Raw genomic sequence first — 13,839 nt, 5'->3', positions numbered from 1 at the left:
GGTTTCAGCTGTGTGGTGGCCAACTGCAGAAGGGCTTGCTGGAGTCCACTTATTGCCTGAGTGACACTGTCCCCATCCTCACCCCAGGAAAATTGCAGTGTCTCAAAATACACTCGTTAAGCAGCAAATCTGTTCCGTCAGATTCTTCTCACTGTAAAAATAAACCTGGCTCTGCAAACTCGAGGGCAAAATCTTCCCCTGGTGGGAACAGACGCGTCAAACACCTGTGTAGGGTGAATGTCTGGAAAATGTGTCTATACATGGATAAATGATTGCTCTACGAAGAGAAACAAAAATATCCACATTTTTATAGAGGACCTCATTTGCATCTAAGGGCTCCAGGTACAACCCCTAGTATTTCACATTAAAAGGGATCTAAACAGCTGCTGGTTGAGGCCCCAAGAGAACCACTGCCAGCCGGAGGATATCAGCCTTTGCCAACCTAGCGCCCTATGTTTTTGGACTACAACTCCCATCAACTTCAGCCAGCACAGCATGATGGGAGTTGTAGTCCAAAACACAGATTGGTGAGTGCTGGAGTGCATAGTTCCAAGTTGAAGAGCCCAATAGGGCCTGACTCAGTACAGTGGTACCTCGGTTTACGAACTTAATCTGTTCTGGAAGTCCGTTCTTAAACCAAAACCGTTCTTAAACCAAGGCACACTTTCTTTAATGTGGCCTCCCGCCGCCAGTGCCCTTCCACCGTTCAGATTCCGTTCTTAGACCAAGGTAAAGTTTGCAAACCGAGACGCTACTTCCGGTTTTGTGGAGTTCGTAAACCGAATTGTTTGTAAACAGGACTGTTCTTAAACCGAGGTACCACTGTAAAAGGCATTCAGATCAATGTCATCTCACTTCACCTGCTCTGCTGACTGGTTCATATTAAGCCCTAATTCCTTCAATAACGGGAAACTTGAAACAGGGTGTTGATTCTCCCTCATTATGTACTCGCTGCCTTTTATTTAACCGAGCAGTCGCAGTTCTATGCACCCTTGGAAGAAAGGATGCGATCCTACGAATGTTTACCTAGGAGGAAGCTGAACACACTGGGGATTTACTTCTGAGTAGGCTATGCTGCAAGCCTCCATAAAATCCGAGGGGCTCACTTCTGAGTAAACTGTGCATTAAGACTAGGCTGGGGGCATTTAAAACGTCGCCTCAATCAAAATAACAATTCCAGGTTCATCTAGCCACCTAACGTGTGAACCCGGCTGGCGTGGTGGTGGGGCTCAGAAGCAAACCCTCCATCGACCCCCCCTGTTCCTAAGAAGCTCAATTTCCCACTTGCCAGTAGCAGATTAAAAAAAAAAAAAAAACAGAAACGGGGAGGGACCTCGTCTGTCAGAGCCTATGTAGATTAACCTTTCAATTAGCTGTTATCAAGTCCTGTGTTTTAGAACCAGTCCTTGCGATCTGCGGCCATTTAGCATCAAGAAAGGTTTGAGGATTTTTTAATAATTTTTTTTTTAGGGGGGAGGCAGAGCTGCGGGAGCGGGGAGGGCACGAACAATCCTAATTCTGCGTCCCTGTGTTTGAATATGTACTGAAACCTCACTCCCCAAATCCCAATCCACGACCTGATTGTTTGCTTGCAACCTTTTTTTTGGGGGGGGGTGTAAATATATTTCTATATATCTATGTTTCCGCACGTCTCTGTGATTTCCCCTCCCTTTTGGGGGGTGGGGGTGGGGAGAATAAGAAGAGAGGCTTCGCAAAGGCGAGAGGAGGAGGAGGAGGGGACAAAAAGGTATTAATTTTTCCTCGTAATGTCGATGCGTGCGATTTGGTGGGGCGCAAAAAAAGAAAGGAGGGAAAGCTTTGATTGCAAATAAATAAATAAATAAATAAAAATTATGGGGGAGAAAAATCCCAAATCCGCTACATCGGGATTCCTCCCGCACTCTCTGTCTCTCTCGCCCCCCGCACCCCACCCCTTTCCCAATTTCCTTCTGGCTTCTCCGTTTATTTGGGGAAAAAGGGGGTGGCGGAGAGGGGGAAAGGGCTCGCGAGGGTGGTTGTGCTCCTGGCTCGGAGGGAAAAGGCAGCGAGGAGCTGCCGCCGCCGCGATCGCCTTTTCTGGAGGAGCAGCGGCAGCAGCAGAGGCAGCATTCCGCCCGAACCGCTTCTGCAGAAACATCCCCGAGCAGAGAGAAAAGGAAAAAGGTCGATTTGCAAGCTGCAAAGGTTGGGGAGGGACGGGGGGCAGAGAGCCTGCAGCAAGGAGGTTATAGAGTTTTATATATATATATATGGGTGGTGGATCGCTTTCGGGAGCTGCATGGCAAGGTTGCAACGTCCTGCAACAATGTCTATTCGTCCTCCCCCCCACTCCCCCCTTTCTGCTTTTCCGAGCTCCGCGGGAAGGGGTTTGTTGACGATCCGTGCGGGGACTTTTGCAAAGCTTTCTACCAGCCGGAGAGGCCCGTGCACGTGTTTACAGGCACTTCTGCCGGCTCCGCGCGATTGTATTGTAGTGGCCCTTTGCATTTCGAGGGCGGAGAAGTCGCGGCGGCAGCAGCAGCAGGCTGGGCTGGGAGAGCGGCGGGGCGGTTGCCGAAAGCAATCTGGTGTGTGCGTGCGTGTTGCATCCCCCCCCACCGTGTGTCTTTCTAGGCAGCGATTGTTTTCTGCAGAAAATGGGCGGGTTCGGGGGAGTCCCGGGTGCATTGCAATATAGCTGGGAGGTTTGCGTGTGCATGCATGCATGCATGTATATCGGTGGCGGTGGACTTGCATATGGTCGTGTAGCTGGGAATCAATTGTCCGCTATGCCGCGGTCGTGCGAAGGGTTGCTGCTGCTGCCGGTGCCAGGCACCTTAAGGGGAGGCGCGTTTCCGAATCGCGATGAGGACATGTTTGTTTTTTAAGTCTCGCCCGACCGGGTGGATGGCAAAAGGCTCCGGCGGCACGTGGCGTGAAACTCAAAGACTTAAGCGGGCGCTTATTAGTGTGTGTCGCGCGCCCGTCCGCTCCAGGCACGCTTAAGCGTTCTTCTCGCCCTCCCTTACCGCGATAGGGCGCCTCTGCCACTTTAAACTTCAGCGGGGGGGGGGCGGTGGAGGAGAAGCAGCTTGATGGACAGCCGCGGCGGCCTATAAGCAGCCTATCTGTGCCGTCTCGTTTCCTCTTCCACCTTCCCATTCGTAACCATTCTCCAATGAGAACCGAGGACAAGGCGGCGCTCCGCGGAGCCCTTGCCACAGAAGTGCGTTCCCACCCGCTCCCTTAAGAGGCGTGATTGACGTCGCGCGCTCTCCAATCGCTGCGGACGCGTCGGAGAAAGGCGTGAGGGTGGGGGGGGAGTAAGTAAGGCGGAGCTGATGGACAGGGCTGCGTCGCCAATGAAGGCGGCTGCTTACCCCTGGTGAGGCGGGGCTTACCCCAGCCCTCTCGAGGAGGGGGAGGAGGAGGCGGGGGACGGCAAGGTAGGGATGCGCCGCGTTGATTGCGAGACAAAATGGCGGCGGCTTGAAAAGGCGAGAGCGGCGGCGCGGAGGGAAGCTCGCTGTCGAGGGCGCCGGCAGCAGGGGGCGCAGCTGCGGCAGCTCCCGGCCGTGGCTCCTCCCTCGTGGGCCGCTTCTCAAGCCGCGGGGGCGGGTCGCGAGGGCCGCCCGCCGCCGGTGAGGTGAGTGGCGGGAGTGAGGCGGCCGGCCTTCGCCCCGCGGGGCTGAGGGGAGGATCCGCCGGGACGCCTGAGGGAGAGAAGGCGGGCGGGGGACCCAAAGGAGGAAACAAGCAGGGGAGGCGTCTGAAAGTTAACTAATTGGGCTGCCTATGAAGTGCATGTCAACCACCTTATTATTGTTGTTGTTGTTATTTATTTTAATTAATTAAAGTGCGTTTTTCTTCGGCTTGCCAGCCATACTTTTGCCTTGACTCGTGTGGGTTTTTTGTTTTTGTTTTTGCGGTGATAGTGGACTCAATATGGAATTGCTTACCTTGTGCTTCCCCCTCCCTTTTTTAATAAATAAGAGTTTAATAGAACAAGGACGTCAAAAGGGAAAGGCATATATCATTGTAAGAGACTGAAGTTAACTAATTGGGCTGAATATAAAGTGAATATCAACCATATTATTATTATTATTGTTATCACCATCATCATCATTATTAAAACGCTCTTTTCTTCAACTCACTAGCCATATTTTGCCTTGACTCGTGTGGGGTTTTTGATTTTGTGGTAATATTGGACTCAATCCTTGTGCTCCCCCCCCCTTATTTTTTTTTAAAAAAGAAGAGTTTAGTTGAACAAGGATGTCAAAAGAGAAAGGTATACAGTATATCATTATTAGGGTCGACGATCCCGATTCTGTATATACCATATTTGCTTTATTTATTTATTTTAAAAAATATTTATACTTTTCAGATTTATACTTTTCACTAATTTTACAATCAACTTTAAATTTCCAAACTTCACTTCCTTCCCCCTCTTTCTGCGGTTCCTTAAATATATTTTAAATGTCTTCTGCATATACAAATTAACGTATTTACCGTATTTACTCTAATGCTTACCTTTTGGGGCCAAATGATGGTTGATTTGGTGGCACGTTCGCTGGCATAAATGCCTTTTTTTGGAGGGATGTTTCAAGATTCTGAAAATATTGTCGAACTTGGCCTTTGTTTGTTTGTTGTTTACATTGACTGACATGCTCTGCATTTTGCTATTTTGCATTTTTCACTTGTGTAGGATTGTGAGGTGCGGGATGTTTCATTCGCAAGCCACTTTGGCCACACTTTGGCGTGGAAAGTGGTATATGAGTGAAGCCAGTTTGTCAGTCGGTAGCCCCGTAAATGGCGCTTGGAGGAGGAGGTTAGGAATTGGGATGTGGAGAAGGAGGGCTCTGGGGGTTTTAATTTTAGAAAAATGAAAGCTGAAAGTTCAGCAAGAGGGCTTGAAGCATCCCTAAAGAGACTTGTCTGAGATTACATGGCAAGCCCTGCTCTCTTCCCTCATTGGCTCCCATCAAAACATAGCAGGTGTATGGTCGTTATTATTCATAACTTAATTTAGAACCTACGATGATTGCAAGGATGTAACAAAAATATGCCATATATATGTGTGTGTGTGTGTGACTATCTATTTTTCTAAGCACGACTGTAAATGTCAATATTGTAAACATCCAGAAATTAGAAAATGCTGATTTACAATATTTATATTGTAAATAATCTCCATGAATTCAATTAGAGAATTCCATTTATTTATTTATTTTAAAAAATCTGTATTGTTTGGTATAATTCAATATTGATAATTCTGTAAGTTTATACAGTACTCCTGCCCTCCATTTTTGTTTGTTTGTTTACCAGCCATTCTTTCACTGTTGGCGGTGACCTGTTTTTCCATTTCTACAAAACCAGAAGAGTCACAGCTATTAAATTCTTTATTAAGTCCTAGTGCTTTACCTGTTTATACAGACAAATCCCTAATGATATTATTAGGACTATGAGATGTCATGACTGATACAATCCCCCCCCCAAATAAAACATATTTTAATTGATTGGCAACTCCACCCAAATGCTTCACATCTGGCTTTTAGGCTCCATGCCTCCAAGCACTCTCCACTGCATGTATTTGGTCCGTGGAGTCATGTACCATTGGTAGAATAATTTATAATGGTTTTCTCTTATGTGTACACAAAGAGATAATTTTGGTTCTTGATATAATTTTTCCCTCAGCTCTCATTCAGAGATTTTTCTACCAAGTATTTTATCAACCCAACCCCCCAAAAACCTGTGCCAAGTTGTGAATTCACAGGTTATCCAATAAGACATAGATCATGGATTAAAAACCTATTCAAGGCTTTCTTTTTATGATACCCCCGCAAGTTCTTACTACACTTGCCATGTTATTCCTTCTTATATTTTCATCTATATTGTTTCTTTATTGAAACATTACGCCATTGGACACATTTGAAGAATTTCATTAAGTGTTTTGCAGTGTCAGTTACTTGAAGTTTCTGTATATATTATTATATATAATTGCTTATCCAATTAAACACTTGGGTTTTAAAATCATTAAAAATGTAGGTTGAAAGTAAAGATAACTTGGGTGTTAACACTGTTATTAAACCATTGGGTGTTGGTGTTAACATAAAAAATTGAGCATTCATCCTGATCTGTTTGCAGAAAGTTTGTGGAGAGGTTAGACAATGTCTATTTATCGAGCATGATTTATTTATGGGGAAGGTAGATGGCATGCCAAACAGTTGTCATCCCACACTTTTCACTGGATTTATCTTGTCACTTTCCTTATCGCTAAAAGTCCTTTGAGCTGGGAAGCATGCTTGTAGCACAAGAGCATCAGATCAGCGTTAATTGTGCAACCTGAAGTAGCTGATGTCTTACTGATTCCCACCCGAAAATAGTTGCAGTCTGGAAGTGCCTTGTGATAGGATATATGTAAAATAGGTTCCGGGATGGTTTTTGTTAGGATTGCGGCACAGGAGAGGGAAGAGTTTAACCCTTTCCTTCTCCAGCCTCAGTTCTGACAAAGATCTTCCTGTCAGTCCTAGAAAAAAAAGCTTCCATTGGCAGGATGGGAGCTTTTCCCTGTAAAGCTAATACAGTGGTGCCCCGCAAGATGAATGCCTCGCAAGACGGAAAACCCGCTAGACGAAAGGGTTTTCCGTTTTTGAGCTGCTTCGCAAGACGAATTTCCCTATGGGCTTGCTTCGCAAGATGAAAACGTCTTGCGAGTGTTCTGATTTGTATTCGCTCCCCCCCCCCGTTTTTCTAAGCCTTTTAGCCGCTAATAGCCTTTAAGCCGCTAAGCCTTTAATAGCCGCTAAACCGCTAATAGCGCTAAGCCGCTAATAGGGTTGCTTCGCAAGACGAAAAAACCGCTAGACGAAGAGACTCGCGGAACGGATTATTTCCGTCTTGCGAGGCACCACTGTAACAGTGTGTGTGTGAGAGAGAATTCCTGCAGAGCAAATCTTTCCTTGGTTGGAACATGTGAAGTGGCATGGGAATTCTGTTTTAGCTCACCCGCATGTGAAATGAATCACCCGATGCTTCAGCCATGACTCCATTTCACAGGCTACTTATGTGAAAGGTCACGGTGTGATTAATGGGGTGTATAGGCTCCCCTGAACCTGCCTGCTAATGCACGAATGAATGCCCGTCGGTTTCCCTGCCTCAGGTATCCATGCTAATGCCTTGGTGGCAGAAGTAGGACCCAGAGAATTGCAAGTGTTGTCAAGGGGTGGGGGCATGGGGCCCCACAGCCTCCTTAAAAATCATTTGATGCCCCTTCATGTAAGTAAAGAATAAAGGCAGCTACAGTTTCTAACCAGCTGGTCACTCTTCTCGTTAGAGGTCTCCAACATACAGTAGAGGTTTTCCCAATACTCTCACTGTGTCCTGAGAGCGTTGCACATGGAAGCATGATATCCTCCCTATGTTCCACTTTCAGGAGGAAAGGATTTTTGAGAATTGGAGTCCATGCACATCAAAACTCCCTCTCTGGTTGACTGATGTGTGTTCCTATTTGCTCTCCTGCTGTGTGTTCACACACCTCCCAGCCAGAGGTACTAAACTACACCTTGAAGTGAACTAACTCCATTGAAAAGCCTTGTCTTGGAGTTGCTTGGATGGGAGTCTTTGTAGTGGTTCATTCACATATGAAAGCCACCACTCAATTCTGCAGATGTTTACTATCACCTTTAACCACTTCAATTTTGATTTTCAAGAGTTAGAAAAGATGAGTCCCATGAGCGACTGGTGTAACTGAAGGCAGCCCTGTTTAGGGAAGCTTTTAATGATTAATAGACTATTGTATTTTAATATTTTGTTGGAAGCTGCCCAGAGTGGCTGGGGAAACCCAGCCAGATGGGCGGGGTATAAATAATAAATTATTATTATTATTATAACTACCGTATTTTTCGCCCTATAAGACGCACCGTCCCATAAGGCGCACCTAGTTTTTTGGGGGGGAAATAAAGGGGAAAAAATTATTTCCCCCCCAGGCGCGGGGCTGGGGCGGGGGAAGCTCGAGCTTCCCCCGACCCCAGCCCCCAAACAGGCAACTCTCCGCAAGCTGTGGGAGCGCTCCCGCTGCTTGCGGAGAGGTCCGCGAAGCCTGGACGCGCTGAGCTCAGCGCGCGCAGGCTTCAGCATGCAGGCAACTCTCCGCAAGCAGCGGGAGCCCAGCGCTGGGCTCCCGCTGCTTGCGGAGAGGTGTGCGAAGCCTGGAGAGCGTGAGGGGTCGGTACGCACCGACCCCTCTCGCTCTCCAGGCTTCAGCGAAAGCCTGCATTCGCCCCATAGGACGCACACACATTTCCCCTTCATTTTTGGAGGGGAAAAAGTGCGTCCTATAGGGTGAAAAATACGGCAATTAGCCTTAGAAAATTATTTTTATATGTTTTTCGAGTGTGAGTTTATGAATTGCAAAATAAAAGCTATGTAGAATGACCTACTCTACACCTTTAGGTGCCTGCCATCAACTGCTGTACCTATAATGTGTGACTTAACCTGGATTTAATCTATAGATGCTTTTACCTCTGAAAAGTCTCCCTGATGTTGAGAGTGAGAATTCTTACTGCCTTATAATAATTTGTAACAAGCATGCTTGCTTATTGTCAGGTTCTTACAAAAGGGAGCAATTGCAGTGGTGCCAACGGAGAAAAAAATGGCGCTATTCATCCGGCCCCCTCCAAAAAACCCCACACTGCTTCAGTAGATCTCATTTCATGTGGTCCAGTGACCCCAATGTGTAATGATGATGGGTCAACACAAATTTATTGACTTCATAGAGTCCATCACTGTGTGTTGTAACCTGAATCAGTACTCTGACTGCACTGCAAAGACCCTACTATATGTATTGAGGAATTTATTGGCAACAGTGATGCTGTTTATGTGAAAGTAGTGCAGTAATATAAACTTACAAATGACTTTACAGCTATGGTTGCCTTCAGTGGATGGATAACTTTTTTATCTCTCTTGCCCCAGCTGTAATACTATCAGACTTGCTGTTTTTGATTAGCAGTTTACTCTTAAGTACACTTATTATGGAGTAAGTCTGATTGAACTCAATATAACTTACTTCTGAGTAATTGTGTTTAGATTGCACTGCGGGAGTTATGGAGGGCATTTTTTTTTATTGCTCAGACTTCTCACAGAGTTTAAATTGCCTCAAAACTGAAACTTATTTATAAAATTGATTCTCTAATTGACTAGAGCAGCAAGGTTCTATAATTAAAACTGAACTTGTCTTGGGTAGAATTTGCATATTCTGTTAGCTGTGTTGCAGAGGAAGGTGAAATGTCTATCCTAGCTGAATTCAGAGACCTAGTTACCAGCAGAGTTCTTGGCTTCTTTCCATAGTTGCTAGTCCATTTGGTTGAGGATTTCAAGTGTGGGTACATGTAGACTGGCAACATGGTGGAGCGGGTGACACTCTGGTGTAAACCACTGACCCCCTTGGGCTTGCCAGTCGGAAGGTCGGTGGTTCGATGGGGTGAGCTCCTGTTGCTCTGTCTCAGTTCCTGCCAACCTTGCAGTTCGAAAGCATACCAGTGTGAGTAGATAAATACGCACCACTCTGGTGGGAAGGTAAACAACATTTCTGTGGGCTGTGGCACTCGTCATGGTGTCCTGTTGTGCCAGAAGTGGTTTAGTCATGGTGGTCACATGACCCGGAACGCTGTCTGTGGCTCCCTCGGCCTGAAGTGAGATGAGCACTGCACCCCATGGTCGCCTTTGACTTAACTGTCCTGGGGTCCTTTACCTTACCTTTACCTTAGACTGACAACATTGTGGACCGTAGCTGAGGTTTTCTACATATGTTTCGGATAACTCAGGGGTTCATTGAAAGGTTATGGAGTTTCTCAATTACAGTGGTATCTTGGGTTACATATGCTTCAGGTTACATACACTTCAGATTACAGTCTCCGCTAACCCAGAAATAGTACCTCGGGTTAAGAACTTTACTTCTGGCTGAGAACAGAAATTGTGTGGTGGCGGCGCGGCAGCAGCGGGAGTTCCTATTAGCTAAAGTGGTGCTTCAGGTCAAGAACAGTTTCAGGTTAAGAACAGACCTCTGGAACGAATTAAGTACATAACCAGAGGTACCACTGTAGAAGATCAGTAATGGCGGACAAGATTTACTGAAAGACAGCTTGTTTAACAACCACTATTTCGTCAATATGTCTAGATAGGGGAGAGTTGGGAACAATTGCCAGGTCTCCTGGGCCTTTCTGTGCCCCACGTAAATTGAGTATGAAATCTCAGAACATTCCCCAGACTCCTCAGCAAGACTCAAGGGTTACCCCAAAGGTAAATTGATGTGGAAAGGGTTCTCAGAAGGTATAAAACTTGAAAATTGTCATGCTAGGTTGATGGACGTGAATAGATTTCAACCTGGACAACGGAAGAGAAGTTGACATTCAGCATCATTAGTGTTGATGTTGAAAATGTTGCTGTAGAAATTATGGTCCATGTTCTGATGAGATAAGGAAGAGTGCTTTGCAGTAATGCCTTGTTGTTTACAAGCTGAATCAGAGTGGTAGACTTTGCCTCTGGAGTTTTTGTAGAATCCAAGATCAGTGTTGGTGCCGGCAATGTGAGTCAGTATGCGTAAGTATGCAGCCTAGGATTTACAAATTGCATGAAGGATGCAAATCTAATGGGACCTGAGAGTAAGTGTGTATAAAACCTAGTGGGATTTCCTTTTGAGAAAACATGATTCTGACTGGTTTCTTGGGAAAGTAGATACTCTTTGCAGACAAGCACACACTATTTTAGCTCGGTAAGTTAGAAGATCTATCTATCGTCTAATGGATTTTCAACTGCTTCTTGATACCAGGTCTGGAGTGTAAATTTAAGGGAGGAATGTGTAGCATGCCTGGGTAGCATGCCTGTTCCCGGCAGCATGCCTTCACAAATTTTAGTTAGTAGCTTCAACGTCTTGGCTATGCATGACCTGTAGAGGTGGAATTTTAAAAATAAAATTGTATACATCTGCATTCTTGTTGAGCGTTGGACTTTTGTTTTAAAGAGACTAACTACATGCATCTTTTTAAAATCACTTTAGGCTTTTGTGAAGACTCGGAGATACTTGAATTGCCAAGAAAGAAAAGTCCATCAAATTGCAGAGATGTATTCCATCTGGTATAGCAGAACAATTCCAACTTTTCATGTTGGTTAAGGATTTTAAAGAAACATTTGCATCATCTCTTTTTTTATGATATCCTAAGGATGGATTCTTGAGTTGGTGTTACAGTGCATGAAGAGGTCTTCCTGTGTTGAATACTTATTGGAATGCTCACTAATAAGATTAGAGAGGAACTCTATGGGTAACACTTGCTCTCGAGAAATTACTGGTCAACCATGGTAAAACTTGCCAACCCACTTTACACGGAGTGGATTCTTGAAGCTATACAAAAAGTTAAAAGGCAAAAACAGAGGCCATCTGAAGAGAGAATTTGTCATGCTGTGTGCGCATCCCATGGATTAGATAAGAAGACTGTTTCAGAACAGCTGGAGCTAAGTGTCCAAGATGGTTCTATTCTCAAAGTTACCAACAAAGGCCTTGCTTCCTACAAGGACCCAGATAATCCTGGGCGTTTCTCATCTGTTAAACTGGGTGAACTTTCTAAGCCTGCTAAAGGATCTAGGGGAGCTTGTAATGAGCTTCGGAATGTGGATTGGAATAAACTTCTGCGCAGAGGAATTGAAGGGCTCCAGGAACCAAATGGCTCATCACTCAGAAACATAGAAAAATACCTGAGAAGTCAACATGATCTTGCAGGTATTTTCAACAACCCTGTGTTTCAACGGAGATTACGATTGGGGGCCAAACGCGCTGTAAATAATGGGAGATTATTGAAAGAAGGACCTCAGTATAGGGTGAACTATGGTAGCCTGGAAGGCAAAGGAACATCTAAGTACAGTTCTTTTCCAATGTCTCTCCCACCTGTCAGTCTTTTGCCTCATGAAAAAGACCAGGTAAGTGTGAAAAGATTATATCAATGCAGGCATGTTCATTTGGGGGTTTCACAGGAAACATTATTAATATGTGTTGCTTATATTTGAGGAAGTGTCACTTTTATATTATTAGTAAGCTTGATTGCCTCATTTAGAGAGGTTTTCCTTAATGTTTAAGATTTTTTTATTACTTTTAGGTGGGCAGTAGTCCTATTTGAGAAAATAAGTGTCTCGGAGAGCTATTGGGCTCTGCTGCTCTTCAAGATTTGTGCCAATTGAAGCAAATGTATAAAGTTTGGAAATCTGAAGAACCATAGTCTTCTACATGTGTAATCACCCCACCTCATTAAAAAATGTGTAGCTTTGTAGATAAACTATGGGTTCGTCAGTGATTGAAATTTAATTCTTAATTGTGCAGAAATTGCTGCTACTTATGTGATGTCATTGCTGCTTGCACTGAGGGATGTGGTGTGATGGGCAAGGATTTTGGAATTTGTGCGTGTATCTTAAGAAGTGTAAGAGGAAATAACCCTTTTATAGCTTTTGACACCTTGAAGATTCTTCCTATATTCTCATTTTCTGTCTGTTCTAGAGCACCCATTTCTGTTTGTTATGTTAAACTTCATTCCAGCTGAGGAATCTAATGGAATACTGAATCCTTTAATGCTGATGGTTTCTCTCTGTGATATTAAAGTATACATTAGAGGAAAGCAGCAGTGTTACAAAAGATGCAATAATAGATTCCCTTTAGGTATCTCCCCATGGTCCCTTCCTACAGTAAATTTCCAGGTATTGTCATCCATTGGATTATGACTCTAGTTCTTGTCAGGATAAATATTTATCACTTTGGTGTAACCCTTAAAATCAGCAGGGCTATTGGACTCATTTTATTGTAGGTTGCACTCACTTTTATGAATGGTACTTACATGAAGGTACTGAGTGGTACCACCAAACTAACTCTCCTGTACCTTTCTGGAGCCGCTATGGTTAGTCCAGAACTGCATGTTTGTTGGGTCTCACTTGCTGCTAACCTTCAGTGGAGATAGATCCAATCTTTTCTGCTTGGGAAGCCACATGGAAGGATGAGCACACATACAGTTTAAAACAGTATCCAAAAGCTATGTGCGCACTCGTGATATCATTCCCCTAACAAAATATGTTTGTACTTTAGGGATGAGGAAGTGGATCTAGCTGGTGGACTGGATCCTTTTCTTCCCCACCCCCTGCAGAAAAGGTTCAACAGAATCTGTCACAATGTTAGGTGACATGATGACCAGCTGATTATTGGGGCTCACATAGCTCTGTGTGTGACACTTTGCAACTCCCACAATTAGCTGATTATCGAGGCCTACCTAGTGTCATGCAAGTCCCTTTAGACCAGCATATCTACCTGCTGGGGATGTGGGTGGCACTGCGGTCTCAACCACTGAGCCACTTGGGTTTGCCAATCAGAAGGTTGGCGGTTTGAATCTGCATGATGGGGTGAGCTCCCATTGCTCTGTCCCAGCTCCTGTCAACCTAACAGTTGGAAAGCACGCCAGTGCAAACAGATAAATAAGTGCAGCAGGGAAGGTAAATGGCGTTTCCGTGCACTCTGGTTTCTGTCATGGTGTTCCGTTGCACCAGAAGTGGTTTAGTCATGCTGGCCACATGACCAGGAAAGCTGTCTGTGGACAAACGCCAGCTCCCTCAGCCTGAAAGCGAGATGAGCGCCGCAATCCCATAATCGCCTTTGACTGGACTTAACCGTCCAGGTGTCCTTTACCTTTTACCTATCTACTTGCCCCACACCTGATGTCATATATGCTTAGGTGTAGGGCCTGTGGGCATGACTTAGCCAAAGCAGCCTTACAAGCACATGCAGAGGCCTGGCAGGCCTGGTTAGGTTAGGGCAGGCCCTAATTGGGTTCCCTTCCC

The 13,839-nt window shown here is 45.1% G+C and overlaps 1 protein-coding gene across 8 annotated transcripts in view; it reads left to right on the top strand.

Annotated features, from left to right (window-relative positions):
* Positions 1-1,316: 1,316 nt before the first annotated feature.
* The window catches only part of KAT6B (lysine acetyltransferase 6B), a 92,140-nt gene continuing 79,617 nt past the window's right edge, over positions 1,317-13,839 (top strand). For 3 of the 8 annotated variants that reach the window (XM_081191507.1, XM_081191505.1, XM_081191500.1), the window contains exons 1-2: positions 1,317-1,438; positions 11,030-11,943. In XM_081191507.1, the coding sequence (XP_081047633.1) occupies positions 11,326-11,943 (618 nt within the window). In that variant the 5' untranslated portion in view covers positions 1,317-1,438; positions 11,030-11,325. Of the gene's footprint in view, positions 1,439-1,713; positions 1,748-2,014; positions 2,164-3,484; positions 3,626-7,505; positions 7,524-11,029; positions 11,944-13,839 lie in introns of those variants that run through there. The other 5 variants (XM_081191504.1, XM_081191502.1, XM_081191501.1 and 2 more) reach the window with 5 other exon arrangements.

This window comes from Podarcis bocagei (assembly GCF_964188305.1).
Source record: "Podarcis bocagei genome assembly, chromosome: 4".
NCBI classification, from domain to species: Eukaryota; Metazoa; Chordata; class Lepidosauria; order Squamata; family Lacertidae; genus Podarcis; species Podarcis bocagei.
This window is presented reverse-complemented; position numbering and strand designations above follow the sequence as displayed.